We start from the raw sequence: 22,155 nt of genomic DNA, 5'->3' as shown, positions 1-22,155 counted from the left end.
ACCGCTTTTACGCAGAGACTTTGAGAATTTTACACGCTTATTTGAATAGTTATACATGTAAAGATAATGTTAAACCGAGACTGGGAAGTATTAAACTGGATATGACAATTATTAAACATATTAGAAAAATATTTAAAACCTGATAATAGCAAATAGTTAAACATTATTTAAAAATATACAAATAGATAACCATAAACGAGAGTTAACTTTACAACGAAACGAATCCCTCGTCAGAATCATCGCTCTTCCTCGCCGTAATACAACTTTACAACCATAAACGAGAAGACTTTATTAACGGCACATGCTCGCCTCGACAATAAAAATCGACTACGCTTTACCATTCAAGACGAAGCACTCGACTCAATCCGATGGAAATCAATTTCATTTTCCGCTCGAGAAACCGATTTATATATTTTCGTGCATGATAACGAGGAGAATAACAAGATGTAAATGTAACTCCGCATCATTGCCTCATCGAAACCAGCTAGAAGCTCCCTTCAAAAGGTCGAATACGACGTGATTCTGCGCTTTCCTTTCCCACCATTTTCGCACTAAAACTGGATTTCACAACACGACCCATTCAGCTGAACTCAGAGGGGGTAAAGGGAAGTTAAACACCAACTGGCCATCATGTCTGCAGTAAAAGTAGGAGGGGGTTTTTGGGAAGTTTTGAAAAATTACGAGTAAAGTAATGTAATTTTCCCTAAAAATAATTACTACTTTTTAATCAATTTCATAAATTGTACATTAAATGAAAATTTATATAATCCCACCCACATGGAAAATGGCATGAGAAAAAAATATATATATCTATTTTAATATAGTTTTTTATGTCAATATTTCAACTCTCATTTAATTTGTTTATTAATTCATCCACTCAATTTATCAATTAGAGTTGTGTTATGAAATCTTTCAAATAACTAGAAGGGTTACACGAAATTCAAACTCTTGCAAGTTGAAAACCTTATGCTTTTAGATATGACAACTTTATTTAAATAGAAGATCATTTAAAAATACATATAAAAAAATAAATAAATAAAAAAATTGGTATGTTTTTATATGAAATTTTACAAGTAAATAGAAAAATTTATCCGTGGTATATTTTAGATAAGTACTTTCACGAGTTTACAAGTTTATATAAACCAAATCCATATACAATACAGATGACAATGAGTTTTTGTTAATATGTGATTATTATTGATTTTATTTTTATTATGATTCAATTTAATATTCATTTAATAAACATCTTTCATGATCAAAAATAATTTTTGTTAGTATTTACTTTTTATTGTTGTATTCCACTTGCCAAGCCCTAAAAAAATTTGTTTTAGTATATATAGCAATAATTTAATTTTTTTTTTATTAATTTCATAAAATTTAATATGAAACAAAAAATTTTGCACTACCCGCACACATGAAAAACAACATGAAAATAATATATGTTTCCATCTATTATATATGTTCATAATTTTACCTTTCATCATATTTGTTAAATTTATTCAGCTACTTCCCATGGGCTGGAGGGGGGGGGGCAAGGGTGTGCTTTTAGCACCCCTCGCTCCCATGGAAAAAGTATATATATATATATATATATATATATATTATATATATATATATATATATATATATATATTAACAATTTTAATTCATATTAGTTCTCTTTATTTTTTTTTAAATTCCACCCATGCTATTTTAAAATAAATTAAATAAAAAGATTAAAATTATTATATTAAATAAAATTGATGTTTAGTGATAATAATAAATAATAATATAATATCAGTAGTGAAACATGTATCTTCATAATATTTTTTTTAATTTTATACTTTAAATATATATTTTTTATTAAACTTATCAATTTATAATTATCAAATTTCTAAAAATATTAATATAAAAAATAATAGTATAACAAATAAAATAAAAAAACCAAAAAAACTGCAACTACTATTTCAAAAATCTCTAAAAAAAAATGTAACTGTTCTCTTTCAAGATCATATGCAATTTCTCTCTCTCTCTTTCTCTTCGCTCAATCTCTTCCAAATTTATGTTTCATCTTGTAAGGACTTATCTTACCTTTTTTTTATATTTAATTTAAGTTAATTTAATTTGTTTCATTGTTTGATTATTTTTTGTGAACAAAATAATATGATATTTATTAAATATTTGTTTTGTTATTTGTTATGAATGTTTGTTATGAAAAATTTATTTTGCAAATTATTGTAAAAAATTGTTAAATATTTGTTTGATTAATTGTTGTGAAAATTTTGATTATTCATTTAATTACTAATTGAATTGAATTATGAATTTACATGTGTTGTTTTCTAATTGCATTATTTATTACTTTAGTTTTTCATTGTTAGGTGAGTTAAATGTTATTTATGCACATATGATAAAAATTTTTACACTTAACCCAAAATTCTTAGATATATACATATTTTATATAGATTATTATTATAATCTCAAATTTAAATTAATAGAATTGTTTAAAATTAATATTTTTTTTAAATTTGAATTGAGCACCCCTTCTTTTTGTTTATAGTTCCGCCACTGGTTACTTCGATGTATTAATTAATTAATTTAGCTTATCATGAATCTTTCAAATAATTCTCCTCATTCATAAAATTCAAAGTCTTACCTAACATATGTATATATATATTTATTTATTTATGTTGATGAATTTTAACTCTTATCTTATTTGATTAATCCATTCACTTAATTACTTCTAAAGATATTAAATTAGAATATGATAAATTTTTTTCAAAATGAATTCCACATAGATTAATTTATTTTTATTGATCAATGCATTTACTTAATTACTTTTTAAAAATATTAAATTAGAGTATGATGAATTTTTTTCAAATGAATCCCATAAAGAGTAATTTATTTTATCGGTCATCCATTCACTTAATTTCTAAAATGATTTCTAGAATGATTGAATTAGAGTGCGATGAATTCTTCAAATGAATCCAACAAAGATTAATTTATTTTATCAATCAATTCATTCACTTAATTACTTCTAAAAATATTAAATTAGATTACAATAAATTTTTCAAATGAATCCCACAATGAGTAATTTATTATATTGATCAATCCATTCACTTAATTACTTCTAAAATTATTAAATTAGAGTACGATGAATTTTTCAAATGAATCCCACAAAGATTAATTTATTTTATCGATCAATCCATTCACATAGTTACTTCTAAAAATATTAAATTAAAGCATGATGAATTTTTTAAATGAATCCCACAAAGATTAATTCATGACAATCAAATCACACAAGTTTGAAAATTCAAAGCATGTTTTAAATTTGCCAACAGTGGACCTTTTAATTGTTAATCTTTGCACAAATTTTGGATATTAAATATGTCTTTTACTTAGCTTAGGAATTAAATAGACCATTATCTAAATTTTATTAAATCGATTATTAAGTTTATTTTGTTCAATTAAAATTATTCTTGAAAATTCATTAAATAAAACTTAGAAATTCAGAAACTAATATTATAGAAAAATTACAAAACCGCTCTCATGCCCTGATTTATAAATTAAAATTTATTTATAATTCTATAAATAAATGAATAGTTGAACATATAAGAAACCAATAATGCTAATCTAATCCAATGACATAGACAGTGAAGCAAAGTGTATAGAAACAGTATTTTCTTAATGTCCTTGCAGAAATCATTATCTACATATAATTAAAAATTTATATGAAAAATAAACTATCCTTCAATATAAATTAATATAAATTAAATATAATTTTTCATAAAATTATTATATTAGTAATTACCCAATTTTTTTTTATTGAGGCATAAAAAAACCACCTATTTTATTCCACACATTTTATATAAAATCAATAGCCTCCCATTACAACATCTTACAAACTATTATTATTCTCAAAACTTAAAGTCTTCCTGAATCAAAATAAAAAATAAATCTCAATAAACGCATGATCTCCCAATATTCTCTTTCATGATTTTTTTTTTTAAATAAGGTTCTCCTTCAATCTCGATAGAAAATAGATATATTTTTTCAAAAGATATTTATATTTAATTTATTTATTTTTATATGAGTGTAAAAAATAAAACAAAATAAAATCACATGGTTTTTTAAATGGAATTAATAGTACTCACGCACACATACAGTCACATGGTGCATAAAACTAATTTTATGTAAAAAATAAAGTCTTCAAAACCAACCAAAAAAAAGAAAAAAAAATAAATCTCAATAAATCGATGACCCAGTTTAACAAACAAATATCAATAAATTCATAACATATCCTATAATGTTTTTTTTTTAAAATATAAACAAATCACGTATTAATTAGTATTAAATATAGTACACATACAAAGTTGAATTCGACAAACTTCACTGTTGAGTTAAGATTCAAACCCATTTTTTTTTTTTGTGTAAGACAAACATCTTATTCAGGAGATCTAATGTTAATAGACTAAACATTCATTGGTTTTTTTATTTTATATATATATATATAAAAAAAACTTGCTTACGAAGCCAATAATCTCCCATTACCCCCCTTTTTTTTTCAACTTATTTTTGTTTTTTAGACGAAGTCAATAGTCTCGGTTTACAACTCTCATTTAAAAAATGGGAAAAAAAAAACCATACTCGCCATAAACGAAGCCAATAGTCTCCGTTTACAACGTATAACGCATGTTCTCATTTCAAAAATATAAAAGTCAGAAGTCTTCCAAAACCAAACCAATTAAATTAAACCAAACCAAACCTTCATCACTATATATAAATACAAGACCTCTAGCTTCACCATCCTCACAAACCCTAATTAATGGCAACCCAAAAAACCCTAACCCTCCTTCCCCTCCTCCTCCTCACAATCCTAACATTGGCAATACTCTCCATCACCTCCAACGCCGGCGGCATCGCCGTCTACTGGGGTCAAGACGGCAATGAAGGCTCTCTAGCAGACACATGCTCGTCAGGCAACTACAACTACGTGATCATCGCTTTCCTTGTGACCTTTGGCAATGGCCAAACTCCAGTCCTCAACCTTGCAGGACATTGTGACCCTAGCAGTGGTGGTTGTACTGGCATCAGCACTGATATCACTGCTTGCCAAACCCTAAATATCAAGGTTTTGCTTTCTCTCGGTGGAGGTTCCGGCAGCTACACTCTTGTATCTGCTGATGATGCTCAGCAGGTGGCTGACTACCTTTGGAACAACTTCCTCGGAGGATCATCGTCTTCTCGGCCGCTCGGAGATGCTGTTTTAGATGGTATTGATTTCGATATCGAGAGTGGAACTAATCAATACTGGGATGTGCTTGCTCAGAAGCTCTCCCAGTATGGCCAACAAGGAAATAAGGTGAGCCTTCAAAATAATTAATATCTTCAACCCTTTGGAATGGAGAAATCAAATACTAACTTTTCTTCTTCTTCTTCTTATCATCGTCATCATCATCATCATCATCATCATATAGCTAGTATAATGAATTATGTTAATATTAATTATATATATATATATAACAACTTACCGAAGGATATTCACGCATATAAACACCTTTCTTTTATATTAGAATACAGTTATGTAAAAATATAAGTATTTAATATATATATGTTAAAATATTTAGTGATCGTTTTAAAAGTTTTACGTAATTTGTTTTTAAAAATAAACCACCAATTAAAACATATTAGAAAGAAAGAAGATAAACTAGCTAGTTCCATGCAATGGTCTACAACAAAGAGGGAAAGAAAATAACCGCAAATAGAAAACCTATAGTAGAGTACAATAAGATCGATAATTAATTGCATGTAAAAACAATTGGTAATATATAGCCACGCAAAGTATGGGTTGACTAAACAAATATATATTGGTCTGAATATATATATATATATATATATATATATATGTAGGTGTATCTATCTGCGGCGCCACAATGCCCGTACCCAGATCAATATATAGGCACAGCACTCGGCACCGGAATCTTTGACTACGTATGGGTGCAGTTTTATAACAATCCTGCATGCGATTACTCCGGCGGCTCTTCTAACCTGATTAACTCTTGGAACACGTGGACGTCTAGCGTGCAGGCTACTAGCTTCTTTGTGGGGTTGCCGGCGTCGCCTAACGCCGCCGGAAGTGGGTACGTGCCACCAGACCAGCTGATCTCGGCCGTGCTCCCTTACGTCAATACTTCAAACACATATGGAGGTGTCATGCTTTGGAGTCGTTCCTATGATCTTTCCAGTGGGTATAGCTCTGCAATTAAGGCCAGTGTTTGAAGGCCTTTACTATTATAATAGGAAAATGAATAATGCTAGCTAGAATAAAGAGCAAGAGTACTTGCTCATTTAATTGTTTACGTTCAAAAGTCTATGTTGTGGGTGATGATCAGAAGTTGTTTGAAGATTCATTATTTATGCAATGAACGGAACCATGCATATATATGTAACTTGACTACAAAGTCTTCTTTGTAACACAAGTACACACTACTTCAAATATAAGCCATCCTTTTTATTCCAACATAATTAATGACCACAAGAACCACACTACGCATGCATCCATCTCATAATAATAAAGGCACAGTCAATGTGACTGTGCCCAATTTACCTTATAGTGTACGTGCACGCCTCAATAACCAAGCCAAACTCTTTCTGAGAAGTGAAGCAGAGGAATATATCTCATCTCACTCCGATTTAGTTAATAAAAGACATATAAAAAGTTACACCCTTTGCTACATATATAAATATCTTCCAAGCAAAGGCATGTATTTTTCCTTGCTCACTCCATAAATATATTGATGAAGAGAAGCACCTCCTGGAATATGTTTTGAATCATGTGGACCACTTTTATTCAAAATTCTTGAATCATCACCAACTCAAGGAAGCTTCATCACCTACTTCACCATCTAGAAGCAACATTGTCTCCACCGACTTAAGCTTTTGCTACCTTACAAATGCATCTAGATCTCTCTAAGGCACCGACCTATCATTCAATAAATTAAATAAGTGCTTCCCATTGTAAATAGAATATACAAGCTAAGCAAGTGAGTGCATAGAGAGAGATAGTGATAGCGTACAGTGTAAAGAATTAGAAAGTATTAATAAAATAAGTTCCACATATTCTCTCTCCATACTCAATATATATATATATGAACTTGATCAACATGTATTGAGAGAAGAAGAGAAGGCAAGATGGAAAACAAGAGATCATCCTCTAAAGCCACAACCACTACCACAATCCTTCTCCTCATCCTCCTTTCCTCCTCAACTACAAGTCAAGCAATGAAGAGAAAAATAAGACTAAACCAGCCATGCAAGACCTTACTGTTATACTTCCATGACATCATTTACAATGGCCGGAACATAGCCAATGCCACATCAGCCATAGTCGGAGCTCCGGTGTGGGCCAACCGGACTACGCTTGGCGATTTCATGCACTTTGGCGATGTCATCGTTTTCGATGATCCTATAACTATGGATAACAACTTGCATTCAGAGACAATAGGGCGAGCACAAGGACTGTATTTGTATGATAAGAAGCAAGTGTATAGTTCATGGTTTGGTTTTTCATTTGTGTTGAATTCTAGTGATTATAAGGGGACAATAAATTTTATTGGAGCTGATCCGTTGATGGAGAAGACAAGGGATGTGTCTGTGGTTGGTGGGACTGGGGACTTCTTCATGAGCCGGGGAGTGGCTACACTCACTACTGATGCCGTTCAAGGGGATGACTATTTCAGGCTCGAATGTTATTGATTTTTATAATTATTTGAGTCATGTTAATTTGTCTTTATTTATTTTTTATTTTTTATATCTTCAGTTGATTTGAGTTCACTTGTTTCACTTTCAACTTCCAACCAATTAGCATTGAAGTTCATCTGTCTTTTAATGTTTTTTTTTTCCTAGTCATAAAGTTTCAAATTTGGTAATTATATATATATATATATATATTATTTTTATTTATATATTATTATCTTTTGTAATTGTCTAGAATTTTTGAATATTTTATTTTCATAATTGCTCAAGAAAATATTCTATGATGTGAATTAGACCTTTATTGATTAATTTTAAATATAGTTGTGAGATATTCACAATACTTCTAAATTAGAATTAATAATAATGAAGAAAGAAAAGCGGAAGCGGGAGAACGGAAGAAGGCATTAAGGTTAAAAATAAATAAATAAATCAAATAATTAGAGTATTTTGAATTAAAAGTTAGACTAACAATGATGTGCCAAGGAGCTCATAGTTTAGCGTTACAACCCCATTTATTTAAGGTCAAAATAAAAGATTTCTGTTGTTCCGAATTTAAATTTTTCTGATAACAAAGTGGTAATAACGGATTTTTGGCATAGGCTCTATTGAGCTTATTATTTGAGTCTCATATTCTCAGATAAAAATGTAGGGTTGGATGTTCACTTTTTTATTCTTTGCATATTCTATGACATAGCAACTTTATAAAAAAAACCCCTAATGATGATGTGACTAAGATTTAACTTATTTTCTTATATCATAAATAATGGTTTGAGAAAGTTACATATAATTACAAAATTGAAAAGAGGTGAGTGATTAAACAAGACTAAATCACGCTAATTTAAAAAATAATCTACTTAAAATTTTAAAAAAAATATTAACTTGTATAATTAAGGAATAAACTAATTTCAAGCATATATATATCTAAGCGATAAAACGCAAAAAAAAAAATAAAAAAATAAAAAAAATAAAAAAAAATCCAATTGTCTGAATACATGCCACGTAGGACAATCAAGTCGAAGAATGCTGTTCGGAGCCTCGTACGCTAAAAAAAGCCACGTCATCAGAACCCTGGTGTTCTATCGGTTTATCTTATGGCGCCAATCCTCCGAGCTCCACGCTCTCTTCTACTCGCTGGTTTTGAACCAGAGAGAACCCTAAATCTCCCAAAAACCTTGGAAAATTTAGCCAAAAAAGTTTGAAATTCGAGGTTTTGATCTCTTTGATGCTGAAATGCAAACCCTAATCCTCTGCGAGGTCTCCTTTAGGGCACCATTTCAGCTTCGCAGTCTTGGAAAACCATCAGTGTCCCCTTTCCTCACTTATTCGATCCCACGGAGAAATTGGAGCCATTCTCATCGGATTTCACTGAGGTAATCACTTGCTTTCTGTTTCCTTGATTTTTATCCTTTTGCATGTGTGTGTGTGTTTGTTTGTTTGTTATCGTGAATTGATTTTCAAAGCTAATTGGTTTGTAGATCTAAGATAGAAAGTTCTCGTTATGTGAATGGAGTAGTTGATGGATTGTTGACGCACTTTGGACGAACACCTCGATTGGATAAGGATGGCATGGTGAATTCCTGGTTTTTAATGCTTTTTCTCTTGAGATTTTGCTCTAGATTGCTGTGAAAATTCATTGCTTTCATGACGTTGTCGAAATTTTTTTTTCCTAATGTTATCAATTCATGTTCTTAGTTCTACTCTGTTCTTCATTATCTCAGAGAATATGACAGTGTTCTTCTGTATGTCAGAGTTTGCATGATAGTTTAATGCTCTTCTTTATGTTATGTATGCAAAAATTTGTGAATTGCAGTACCAGTGAACCTATCTTATGAAGATGTATCCTGAATAAAAAGAATTTTACTTGTTAAATGAGATGGACAATTGTGAGCTTAAATTACTTGCAGTATCAATTTTGAAGCTAAGATTGTTTGTTATTCACCGCAGGAGAATAGAATTCTGGAAGATTCTTCCAGAAATACAACTCTGGATTCGAGTGAAATTGATTGTGTTTTCAATAATGTTGATGGCGTCCATGAAGATACTGGTCTTATGGATGGGAGCCACTCTTCTAGTTGTCAAGAAAATAGTGGATTTTCACTGTCAGATATATATAATGGGATTAAATTTGCAGCTTTGTGTGGATTGCTTGCTTTCCAAGGATCTCCATATGCAGTTGCAGAGATGGAATTCACTGGTGGAATACAGGCTATGAGTTATTTGGGGGATCTCAGTGATCTCAGTACAGGTTTTGCTTCAGTTAGGATAAGTCCCTTTTAACTTCTAATGAAAAACATCATGTATTCATCTTGCTCTTCAATTCATCTATATTTTTTGGCGGCACATAAGCATTTAAATATATTCCATAATTTTTTTTTTTGCTTCAGTGTCAACTTAAATGCACTAATTATAAAGCCCAATGAGAGCATTAGTACCATATCTCTAGTGAATTTTGAATTAAAAAAAATATGTCAAGGAGTTCAAACACTCAAAATTAGCAGTAGAGTTAAATGTTCACCTCCCCACTTTAGGGCATCATTCCTTTCATCAAATCATTTATCCATCAGATTTTTACCTTCTCCATGTAATTTATGCTACTGGACTCACTCCTTGGGCAGGCCTTTTTGCTGATTTTCTTCTCTGAGCTGGGAGACAAAACATTCTTTATAGCGGTAAGTATGAACCTGTTGAGTGTGCTCTCTTTTGTAGTTACTGATGGTGAAGCAAGAAGAAAATAAGCGAATATCAACAAGAAGCTATTTATAGATTTTTAAGGTCCGCATGTCTTAACTGTAAAGTAGCATAATACAGTATGTTTATTTGAAGTATATGTGTCTGAGTATGTGGAGAGACATGAGCTGTTTTCTAGATAGTACTTTAAATACAGCAGAATAAATTTTGTGTACTCAGTCATTAGATGTACTCAAGAAGTGTTCCCTTGTACCACAGTCTTGCATATTGCAATATATATCTTATTAGATCACAAAGATCTGAGTCATAATGCATAATACAAGACCCTGATCAAGATTCTTTTTTGTTTTTACAGGCTCTTTTAGCAGCTCGGAATTCTGGAGCTGTTATTTTTGTTGGCACTTTTGGTGCACTTGGGTAAGTTCAGTCACTTTGGCATGGCAATCATAGCCTTGCTTCACTTCTCATTCCTTTCGTGTGGCTCCATTTCTTCAAACTAACCTCATCCAGAAAGAATTGCCATTTTACTTGTTGTTACTTCAAGATCTATATTTCTGTTGGTAGAACTAATTCAATTGGAGATATTGGAAACTTGTGATGATTCAATTCAAGCACCTTCAATGGAACATATCTTTTCGATATGAAATCAACTGACTATTCACATATGATTTTTACACCTTTCTTGATAGGATCCAAATTTGAATTCAATTGGACTATACCCTAATAAGTATCACAGGTTCATGGCAATTAACTATTGAAATGGGAAACACGCAGGTTAAAGACAATCCCTTGTCCTGTCACGACCATATTACAAATTTTCTTTTACTCTATATTACCGACGAACTTTTGTAGATTTATTGTTTTTTAATCCTTGGAGCAGTAACATATTGTAGTTATTATCATATGAATCAATTAAAGAGAATAATTTCAACATGCAGCATTATATATAAAAAAGAACTCATGTTGCTTTCATTTTTGGAAAGAGTGAATGTTCCAATAAAATCTTCCTGATCTGAACTGATTCTCATTTTTTTTTTTTTGTCAGTTGGCATGGTAAGGTAAATTGCTTTTCTTGATAGTTGAGAACTCTTCATGTCGTAACAGGGCAATGACAATCATATCAGTAATTATTGGGCGCACATTCCACTATGTTGATGGCATCCTTCCATTCAGGTACTTACTTCTTATGGACTGCAGCATTTCTAAAGTTGGTTAATTTTTTTGTTGAACAGTCTTTTCAATTCATAAAATTTTCATTTGAAAAAATTCTTATAACTTTGTTCGTAAATTTCACAATTTTATGGAGCCAGAATTGGTGAGACAGATTTGCCAATTGATGATATTGCGGCAGCCTGCCTTTTGGTAACTTTAATCTGTATAAGAAAAAGTTCTGATATCTTAGCATTTTCACAAATTTCAATATCATAGTTATCATGTGCCACTCTGTTTCAGATTTATTTTGGTGTTTCTACTTTGCTTGACGCTGCTTCAGATGATGACTTGAAAATGAAGGAAGAACAAAAGAAGGTGAAGGTTTTTTGTTGCAATTTTACTTGGTATTTTTAGCGGCAGTAACATGGATGCTTTGATTATAATCTTCTACTGATATCTAATGATCTAACTATTCTTCTTTTATGGTCTTGAATTTTTAAATCAGGCAGAATTAGCAATTTCAGAACTAAGAGGAAATGGTGCAGGAATATTGGCTGCTGCTAGCACAATAATCAGCACTTTTGTATTGGTTTTTGTTGCTGAATGGGGTGATAAATCCTTTTTCTCCACAATAGGCGAGTTTGCATGCGATCTCCTAATTAAATTCTGAAGTTAATGCTAACAGGTGTGATCTCTAAGAAAATTACCATCTCTATGCAGCCCTTGCCGCAGCTTCTTCACCTCTTGGGGTGGTTGGTGGTGCACTGGCTGGTCATGCTGTTGCAACTTTGGTAAACATTAGCGAAATTTTGTTAATGCTATTGATTCTCTTCAGTTGAGCTACTTTTTCCAAAAGAAAAATTTACCAGCCTCTTTCCGTCGAATTCCTTTCGTTAATGTGGATCTTGCTTTTTATATTTCTCTGTGGATCGAGCTTCTCATTGTGCTGCCTACCACACCTTTGCCAATATCGTCTTTATTAAATAAGCCTTTCTTGCAAGGGGGTCGCAGAGTTCCTTCTGACTCATTCAGTGTTTGTCACTTTGCTCTTTATTAATTAGCCTTATGTTTCTTTGTTTCATCAGAGTTGCCCATTTCTTTTTTGTGATTTTCAGAAACCTTTTAAACTTAGTGTTGGATCCCAGCTTTAAGGCATATTATTTCGTGCTACCATCACTGTCAATTATTTCTGATTTTTTTTTGACATTTCTGAATCTAACATTCCATGTGCATTGTTGGAAACATCCACCTGCTTTTTGTGCATTTTTTCCCATGGAAAATCCTAACCTGTGCATCACTCATCACTCAGATTCATAGAAATGAAGTGTTATTCAATTTCCTTGTTTTTGCAAAGTAAATTTATGTTACCTTCCTCATTGCAGATTGCAGTTGTGGGGGGTTCTTTACTTGGGACTTTTTTATCCGAGAAGGTAAATTTTGATATTTACATCACCAACATCTATCGTGAAGAATATGTATATGCATTGTTTGTTAATCGGCCAACATTTGTCATGCTATATCATGCCTGTATTCATCTAACAGCTTGGAGCTATGAGTGCTACACACTGGCTGATGATGTCACATTACCATCTACAACTCTGATCTTAAAGCTTAAAATCCTTAAATCTTTTTGAGAAATTGCTATTCAATATTTTAGGATTTTCTGGTTATTTTTTAGGTGAAGCTGAAATTTTTAATGTCCAGAAAGATGGCATAGCATAAGTCCTAAGACAAAAAATCCTAAAAAGAATTATAACCAAGTGATAGGAGAACAAACATCCGGGTATCCTTCATGGTTTTGCTGATCTTTTGAGTCAAGTTTCACATACCATGACAGGGAATGTTTATACCTCTTACTATCTCACATACATTGTGATGCTTTTTAAGGGTGTTCTGGATTTGGTGCTCTGAGTTTAACATATTTTTGTATACAGGTTATTGCATATGTTGGCGGAACTCTCTTTCTTGTTTTTGCGTTGGCAACAATGATCGAAGTTGTTACTTGAATTGCCACAAATTTCGAAAGGTAAAGATGAACATAGAATAATGTGTATCAGCATCTCATTTAGCATACAGGACCATGTGATACAGAAATAAACAAATTCTAGATATCTCATGGGCATTGGAGAATCAGTTAACAGAAACTCAAATAAATAAGACTAGTCTTTCTTGTGCAGGTCCAAGGTTTAAACGAACATTGCCTGGTGAGTCATTCAAAAGAATGAAAACAGTTCTCTGCTCCAGGTACACTAGTTAGTCTACTGCAAACAGAGTCCTTTTTTGATGTTCATGTATGGGTTGAATCATTCTTCATCCTAATTGTCACCATTCTATTGATTATTAATCAAATATTATGATTATCTTCATATCTAACAGTGAGTGCCACATGTTTTTTGTTGTTCTTGGGGACCATTTATAATCTAGACGACACTACTAGGTTTAAGCAAAGGCATATGCTTCTCATATTCTTCACAATTTATGCTTCTTGTGTGTGTACATATATATATATATATATCTATCTTCATCTGATGTCTCTATTAAAATGAAAGGATCACACCATACTATATAGAGAGGCACGGTATAATATATTTATTCTCTGATGATATTTATAAAAAAAGGTTAAGTGGGACTCTGCCCTGTGGAATATGCCATGCATTATTCCCTTTTTTATCTTCATAAAGGTGTGCATCTCTAGAGATTTCTTCAAAATGGAGGTTGTGTGTGCTTTCTGGATTTGTTAGGCTGTGTTGGCTTAAGATACTAATATGATGTGATTGATGTGGCCACTGTTGTCACTTCAGCTCCTGAGAAAGATAACTAACATGAGAGAGAAAAAATAAATAAAGAGATGCATATATATAGATAGGGAAGAAAGAGCACATGCAAGAGGCCAGATCTTGTAGTGTGTCCTATGGCCAAATTTACCAAGTGGACTCTTAAATTATGTTATGGGACCAAGCATCTCCTAGATGAATTGGTGGACATCCATCAAGCCATGCATGCATGTTCTCTTCTCAATGGGATTTTCTTTCTTAAATCACATCACATATATAAACTCTATGTAGATTATATATAATCTTGTTCTTTCTTAATTTTATATAGTAAGCATTCTACTATTTACTAACCTCATTCTTCTGGTTATCATATAAGGAACAAAAAAAAGCTATTAAGTACATGGTATGTCTAGATATAGTACTAAGACCCATGTGGCTGTCCCTTGTTGGAGCATTGGCTCTTATCCTTGCTCAAAGGGCACCCATATCTAAGAAAGAAAGAAAGAAAAATCTAGTGGCACTCACTCACACTTTGGCTCTTGGTCTTGGTGTTTTTGGTTTCTAGAGTTTGGCTCCAATTCTAATGTGTATCACCCAATCAAAGTGCCCTCAGATTGAATGGCTAATTTATATCCAATTCAAGTAATGAAAGACAAACTTAGATCTATCTTTGATTTTATTTCTTTGTCTTGCATTATATATATATATATATATATATATCATAACAAGAAAAGAAGTCGCAATATCTTTTTTGCTTTTTTTGTTTTAGTTGTTAGTGAGTGTAATGAAAAAAAATGCCGGTTGCGCGCGATCACCAAAGCTTGACTTGCTGTAGGTACTGACTTTTAATTTCTGCATATTAAAAAAAAAAAACGAGAAAGAACTTTGTGATGTGTTAGTAGTGACATATTCGAATCGATTTACATGTATTTATATGCCGGTCAACACTTTTTTATTGATCGATTGATGTTAGAATAATGTTCTTAATAGTGATGAGAAAAGAATCTATTCTTCTTAATGCCAATAAAGGATGGACAAGAGAAGGTAGTTAGGATGCTTTCTTGTGGCCATACTAGAAGACCAAGACTTAAGATTATGAACTTTACATATAAATGAGCAGACAATGTTATTCGGTAGAGTACTGGAAGAAAAGGAAATTAGAACCATTCAATGAGCCTATTATGATGTTGTTTAGGAGTACTCTTGATGCTCCCCTTATAAGAAGTCATGTTCAAAGGCATCATGGATTGAGAAGAAGAATATGATTGATTGAATAGAATCAACCTTTGCTTACTTTGATGGCAATGAAAAAGAATGGAGCTCAAATTTCCACTAATTTGGAATTTGATTCTTTGAGTTGGCTTGGATATTTCTTGGGATTTACCAAGCTTATCCATTTAATGCATGTGTGTGTCTTTGAACCTCACTCTAGAGCTTTTATTCTCTAGTCTTATGAAAAGCTAAAGTGAGGATTAGGATTAACTCAACGTCACTTTTGTTTAACCACTACTTTTAGTGGATCCAGACACATACGCCTTTTTTATATTTTATAATTATATATATTATACTGGAATAAATTACAGTGATCGGCAATAAAATAGGAAAAAAATTAAAATAGAAAACCTGATTCTGTAAAAACTGGAAAAAAAAAAAAGTCAATCCTATTTTAAGTGTTCATTTCTGGAAGCTTTTTCATATGACAAATAATTTGACCATATATTATAATCTTCTAATTTAACTTTATTAATCTCTTTAAATGCACCGATCACTATTATTTTAATAACTTTAGTAGATGAATGGAGAAATGAACGAAATAAATTAAGCATGAAACTTTTAATGCAGTTTTTTTTTTTCACTTTTTAGTAAAACAGTTAAATTGGATCTTTACAATGAAACGGAGAGAAGAGATAATATATCGTCACAATAAAATTGGAAGTTAAAAAATTTAATAATAGCATTTTATATAAAATTGACAAAAAAAGATTCATTAATATTAATAAAAATAAATATTTTTTTTTAAAAAAATATTTATTATTTATTAATACAAACAATTGTAATTAATTATTAAATATATATTTATATAATAAATAATTAAAATTTGAGATAAAAGAATAAATTTTAATTGATTCTTAAATAAGTAACGCGTGGGAAGGAACGAAAGGGACACCCGCATCTCAACGACCCAAAAACACCATCGTGGTCGGCGATCACTCGGGCCGCCGCGGCACAAACCTCATCGCTCGAGAGGGTGCTCTAAAGAGTAAAGAGACCCACACGTGGGGTCCACGCTGTAATTAAGTGGGCCCACTCACTACGCACCATCAACGGTGGTGGGGCGCCGCCTACGTGGCCTCTCTGACGGCACCGATGACGTGCCACTCCGTATCCCGTTCCTCTTATGGAACGGAAACGGGAATCGAGAAACGGAAACGATGATTGTTTGGAATAATATAAATTTGGTGTATGTTTTAGCTGATACGTTGCTTGAAGCTAAAAGTAAGTTTTGGTTTTGGAATTCTCAACTAAAATAGTTGTATAAAAAACATTTTTTAAAAATTATATTGAATGAGATCACATTTTAAAAAAAAAAAGCACATTTATTCATATACCTTTACAATATATTTCTATTCATTTATGATTTATCTTCTTTTATGGCTAAAATTAATTAAAATTATTTCTAAAAACGTGATTTACTTCTTTTTTTTTCTCATTGTATGTTAAAAGATAAGAAAGAGATGCTAATATATTAGTATATAACAATGATTTTTATAAAATATTGAAAAATAAATTTATTTTTTAAAATTAATATCAAAAAGTGTCAAAAATTTATAACAAACATTAATAGTGAAAAAATTATACATGATAAACAGCCCTTAATGAGAATGGGGAGATATTCCCCCGAACAAGAGTGACGTGAATCCAAAAAATTCATCTAACTAGTTAGAAAAGGGAAAAAATTACTTACATCATATTTGAATATAATTTTAATTATTCTCAAAATTAATAAATAAAGACGTTTAATATATATATATATAAATCTTACAACATTGACACATTTACGGAAAAACGTTTCCCATAAAAAGGGTATCGTTTCCATTTTCGCATTGGGACTAAACTACGCCGCTCCTTCTAACGTGCGCTGAGAAGGTGATCTTTTTATGCCACCCCGCCTCCAATCGTCTTTGCTCTCTCTTCGCTCTCGCTCTCATTCTTCAAAAATCCCATCTTTTGGCTTTTTGCTTCTCTCTGTTGAAGAACCCTAACCCGACGCCGCCGCCGCCCGGAACCTCGGATTCAGCGCAATCCCGGCTTCGCCCTCGCCGGGATCCGCTTCTAAAGGTGCGTTCCGTGATTTACTCCTCGCCAAATTAGCTCCTTTCTCTGCTTTTTGGATTTTTTTTCCTTGGTTTTTGGCTTTTCTCTGAAAAAAAAGCTTTTGATAGGGACGAATCTTCTAATGAATATGCGTTCATGAGTCTTTGGGTTTGATGAATTTCTCTTTTGTGAAATTTCTGTTTGGTTTCTTTGTTCGTAGGTGTTTTCCCTTTGGTTTTTTTCTTCAGAAAAAGAAGGGTTTTTAAGCCTAAAGAAAACACTTCAAGGTCTTATTTGATTGATGAGGTTGAAAATTTTATGATTTCATGGACTTCTGGAAATGCCTCAATCGCTTGTTTTCTGGTGCAGTTTAAGAATTGCAGATAATTTTTGTTTTTTTTTTTCTGTTTATGGTCATGTTTGTTTGTTTCTAATTTTGGGTTCATTGATGGCTGTCTTGCTTAATTTAGCCATGGTGAATTCCTTTTATTTGAGTGGCATCTACGTTGGTCCTTAGTGAAAAAGGATCAAATGAACCTGGACTGGGGTATTTGTTTCACGCATCCATCCAATTAATGTTAATCTGATGTAATCCTGTCAAAGTTTATTACTATTATTTTTTGTCTGGCAATGGAATGTTTTAAATGTAGATTTTTTGTTCATTTTCTTACTACTTTCTTATATGCAGGTTAACATCATCCTTATTCTTGCCTGTTGGTGTGTTGTCCCATTACGTTCAGGAATTTGTTTGAGGTAACACAGATCTTCAAGGTTTGGTTTACTTTCTTATTCTGGTTAGTATCAACAAAGTTTTTTTTTCTTTTTATGTTAATTGCAATTCTTTGTTCTTCATGCTAGATCTGACTGTGTTTTGATTGCTCTATGTTTGTATGATCTTTTATTTTATTTTATTTTTTCTTTCTCTCTTTTTGGCATCAAGTGTGTTATGATATTGATTTGAGGATAGCTTTCAGTGGCTCGAGTTCTTCTCAATTGACATTGGGTGGTGAAGCTTTGTGTTTATTTTTTGATTTATGGCATATATTTGAGTTTGGCTCTAAATCCAGTCCTAGAATATCCTCTTTTGTTGTGGATGTTATTTCATCATTACACATTATAAGATCATCTCTGACATAATTTGATTAGGATACTCTTTCCTTTGTTTTGGTTTCTATGGGTTCAGTGGAGCTTTGGAGATCTTCAGGTAGTGTGCTTAACTTTTGAATCAGGCCATCTGTATATTTCATTTTCATTGATTTTGTTTCCTGTTCTTTCATTTTTTGTTTTTGTAAAGAATTACCGCAATTCAAATTTGAAAGAGGTGGAGAGCACTTATTCTCCTTGTCGTCAGAATCTTTCTATTCTTCCCCCCACACAGTCAATTTTGTTTCATTGTATTTTAAACTATTTTCCATCCACCTTTACTGAAGTTCCTGTTTGATTATAGGTTTGAAGTCAATGTCAGTATGAAATATCTACCAGTGTTGAAAATTATGGAAGTTAAATTACCAATATCAAGGGATATAATCTTTTCTCACTTTGAGTTAATCATTATTTTTCTTCAATTGCCATAACATGTGTTGTGAGATGCATAAAACTTCGGAAAACTTTTCATTCTCTTATTACTTTTGAGTTAATTTCATGCATTACTAGATGGCATGCCTTTATATATTCATGACAAAATAAAACATATCAATTAATTCAAGATTCTGCAATTTGTTGGTTCAGTAGATAACTGATCCTCAGTTAGGTGGCGGTATGAAATAATTATAAGATTTGTTTAATTTTGAAAGACTTCAGAAAGGTTCTGAGGAATCCAGGAGAATGGAAAGATGGTGATAATGGGTATAGAGCTCTTCATAGTGTAAATTTGATTGCTGGATGGATATTTTTCCCGTTAATGATGAATTATTTGGAAAGCTGTTCTTTAAGTGATCATCTGATTTCAAGTCATGACTGAAATTAGTAATTTACTTACCTGTTTGATTTTTATTTTACACTGTTAAATTCTAATTAAGTTGAATTTTTTCATTGTTCTGTTGATCTTTCAGGAGTAAAATCTTGCCTCTTCATGTCATCAACATCTGCTGACCATCAGATTTTCAGCTTCGTTTCTGAAGAGTAGACTTGCTTAAGTAGCATTTTTCGAACTTCTTCAGAGATGGACCGTTGTGATACATCAGGTTTTGTTAGTGGTGGTTGCAAGCACTCTCACAGTGTCCTCTAATCCAATTTAATTCATTTATCTGATTAATTTATTAGTCCCAGTCAACTGGTTTTTTTCATTAGACATTGTTAGGAATAAGAGCTTTTGCTACTAATGGTCGGGGACCGACCGGGTGCTGTTTATATACTGTCTTCTGATGCTTGTGGAAATCGGAACAAAATTCTATCAGGATCTGAGTTTGGTACAGATACAACATTAAGGCTTAATTCTCCTGGCACTGCCACCCTGTTTGATTCCACTTTGAATGGCACCAAGCGGAAGAGGGATGCTATCAATAAAGTGGAGGGTTCGGCACATCATTCTTTACTGTTTCTTGGTTTAGGACCTTCACCTAGCTCCTCTGATAATAGCAAGGGGAGCTCATTAACCGTCTCTTCAATGTCTTCAGCGAAGGAAATTGATGAGGGATCATCTATTGATCTAGATTTGAATTTTGATCTTCATCTTGACAATGAGAATATGGCGGGCATAACAGATTTTGCAGCTGCTCCAAATGGAACAGGACTGCAGTTTGACTTGCAATTAAGTCTTTTGACAGGTACAACCAATTCTGGTATGACTAGTCTCAGTCCCATCTCAAAACAATGTCAAAATATCTTGGAGGCATCAGCGGAGATTAGTCCACTGCCAACAGCAGAAGAAGGTTCAGTTTCATCAGCTCAACTGAAATTTGGGAATTGTCTGCTCCAATCTTCAGGCACAACATGGAGAACTAGCATGTTTGCTCCTGACCTGAATGCTCCAGCCACTGTCGAGACAGTTCCAGCTATACCAGAGGAAAACCCAGTTGCCTGTGCTTCCGAGATCGCTCTTAGACAACAACGCAACACTAACACAAAAAATTGTCAGTTTTTGGGATGTGGAAAAGGAGCCAGAGGTGCGTCTGGGTTATGCATAGCTCACGGAGGTGGAAGAAGGTGCCAAAAGATTGGATGCCACAAGGGAGCCGAGGGAAAGACCATTTACTGCAAAGCTCATGGAGGTGGCCGACGGTGCCAATTCCTTGGGTGCACGAAAAGTGCTGAAGGCAGGACAGATTACTGCATTTCTCATGGTGGTGGCCGTCGTTGTTCTCATGAAAGTTGCACCAAAGCTGCTAGAGGAAAGTCTGGTTTGTGCATCAGGCATGGAGGTGGCAAGAGGTGTCAGAAAGAGAATTGCACTAAGAGCGCGGAAGGCTACTCCGGCCTTTGTATCTCTCACGGAGGTGGTAGGCGTTGTCAATTTCCAGAGTGCACCAAAGGGGCTCAAGGAAGCACGAAATTCTGCAAGGCGCATGGAGGGGGCAAGAGGTGTACATTTCCGGGTTGTGATAAGGGGGCTGAAGGAAGCACTCAATTTTGCAAAGGGCATGGTGGAGGAAGGAGATGCTCATTCGAGGGTGGTGGTGTCTGCCCGAAAAGTGTTCATGGTGGAACTCAATTTTGTGTTGCACATGGTGGCGGGAAAAGGTGTACAGCCCCTGAATGCACCAAGAGTGCGAGAGGACGGACAGAGTTTTGTGTGAGGCATGGTGGAGGCAAGAGATGCAAGTCTGATGGATGTGGGAAAAGCGCGCAAGGGAGCACTGATTTTTGCAAGGCACATGGTGGAGGCAGGCGTTGTTCGTGGGGTCAGGCGGGTTCGATCTTTGAAATTGGTGGTGCACCATGTGAGAGGTTTGCCCGGGGGAAGACTGGCTTGTGTGCGGCACACAGTGCTTTGGTGCAAGATCAGTGTGTTCATGGTGGAGGATCAATGGAGATGGCACCGCCATGCGCTGAACTTTTGACAACTGTTAAGCCCGAGAAGCCGAAAGACGCTTTGCTAATGAATCATGCTGATGGTTTCTCAGGATTGAACAATTCTGAGGAAAAGATGTTGGTGATGCCTTCTCCAATCACTCTCCAGACTACAATGGCTTCACTTCCTGAAGGGAGAGTGCATGGAGGGAGCATGATGGCTAAGCTTTTTGGTTGTGCAACGGTGCAGGCTCTTTGGATGTAGGCTCAAAGACTGGAACTTTCAATGCTTTTGAATGGCGTTTTAGTTCCAGTCTTTTTATTTGGAAGTGAGGAAGTTAGTTTTTCTCATTCATTGGTAGTGTCGGGTATGATTTATATATAAGCTTTGTAAAAATAATAAGTTCTTGGAAAGGATAAGTTTAGTTCAGGCTTGTGGTCGGTTTCTGTTTAGTGATTCATAGATGAAATGTATGCATAGGGTGATTACATATAATTTCTTACTAAATATAATCGTCTATTACTAGAATGCTTTGGTTTGTATACT

General features: G+C 33.2%; 4 protein-coding genes across 7 annotated transcripts; all 4 read left to right on the top strand.

The window, feature by feature from the left end:
• Positions 1-4,801: 4,801 nt before the first annotated feature.
• LOC120251195 (hevamine-A-like) lies at positions 4,802-6,467 on the top strand. The gene is made up of 2 exons (XM_039259732.1): positions 4,802-5,338; positions 5,887-6,467. Exons 1-2 carry the CDS (start codon positions 4,802-4,804, stop codon positions 6,253-6,255), a joined length of 906 nt encoding a protein of 301 aa, XP_039115666.1. The 3' UTR covers positions 6,256-6,467.
• Positions 6,468-7,129: 662 nt separating this feature from the next.
• On the top strand, positions 7,130-7,863 carry LOC120251196 (disease resistance response protein 206-like). The gene has a single exon (XM_039259733.1). The coding sequence runs from the start codon at positions 7,168-7,170 to the stop codon at positions 7,729-7,731; it is 564 nt and encodes a 187-aa protein (XP_039115667.1). The 5' UTR covers positions 7,130-7,167; the 3' UTR covers positions 7,732-7,863.
• A 975-nt stretch (positions 7,864-8,838) lies between these two features.
• LOC120251117 (GDT1-like protein 1, chloroplastic) lies at positions 8,839-13,944 on the top strand. The gene is made up of 13 exons (XM_039259655.1): positions 8,839-9,101; positions 9,207-9,300; positions 9,676-9,987; positions 10,347-10,400; positions 10,775-10,836; positions 11,524-11,592; positions 11,730-11,781; positions 11,872-11,946; positions 12,077-12,206; positions 12,292-12,362; positions 12,954-13,001; positions 13,506-13,597; positions 13,749-13,944. Exons 1-12 carry the CDS (start codon positions 8,962-8,964, stop codon positions 13,575-13,577), a joined length of 1,179 nt encoding a protein of 392 aa, XP_039115589.1. The 5' UTR covers positions 8,839-8,961; the 3' UTR covers positions 13,578-13,597; positions 13,749-13,944.
• A 3,587-nt stretch (positions 13,945-17,531) lies between these two features.
• Positions 17,532-22,138, top strand: LOC120251497. Of its 4 annotated transcripts, none has more exons than XM_039260015.1 (3): positions 17,532-17,684; positions 18,349-18,413; positions 19,712-22,138. In XM_039260015.1, exon 3 carries the CDS (start codon positions 19,981-19,983, stop codon positions 21,871-21,873), a length of 1,893 nt encoding a protein of 630 aa, XP_039115949.1. In that variant the 5' UTR covers positions 17,532-17,684; positions 18,349-18,413; positions 19,712-19,980; the 3' UTR covers positions 21,874-22,138. The 4 variants fall into 4 exon arrangements, with proteins under 4 accessions (XP_039115949.1, XP_039115950.1, XP_039115951.1 ...); XM_039260016.1 differs by having other exon boundaries at positions 18,349-18,431; XM_039260017.1 differs by having other exon boundaries at positions 18,349-18,454.
• The last annotated feature ends 17 nt before the right edge of the window (positions 22,139-22,155 follow it).

This window comes from Dioscorea cayenensis, chromosome 20 (genome assembly GCF_009730915.1).
Source record: "Dioscorea cayenensis subsp. rotundata cultivar TDr96_F1 chromosome 20, TDr96_F1_v2_PseudoChromosome.rev07_lg8_w22 25.fasta, whole genome shotgun sequence".
NCBI classification, from domain to species: Eukaryota; Viridiplantae; Streptophyta; class Magnoliopsida; order Dioscoreales; family Dioscoreaceae; genus Dioscorea; species Dioscorea cayenensis.
The sequence above is the reverse complement of the archived record's forward strand: the minus strand, read 5'-3'. Positions and strand labels throughout refer to the sequence as shown.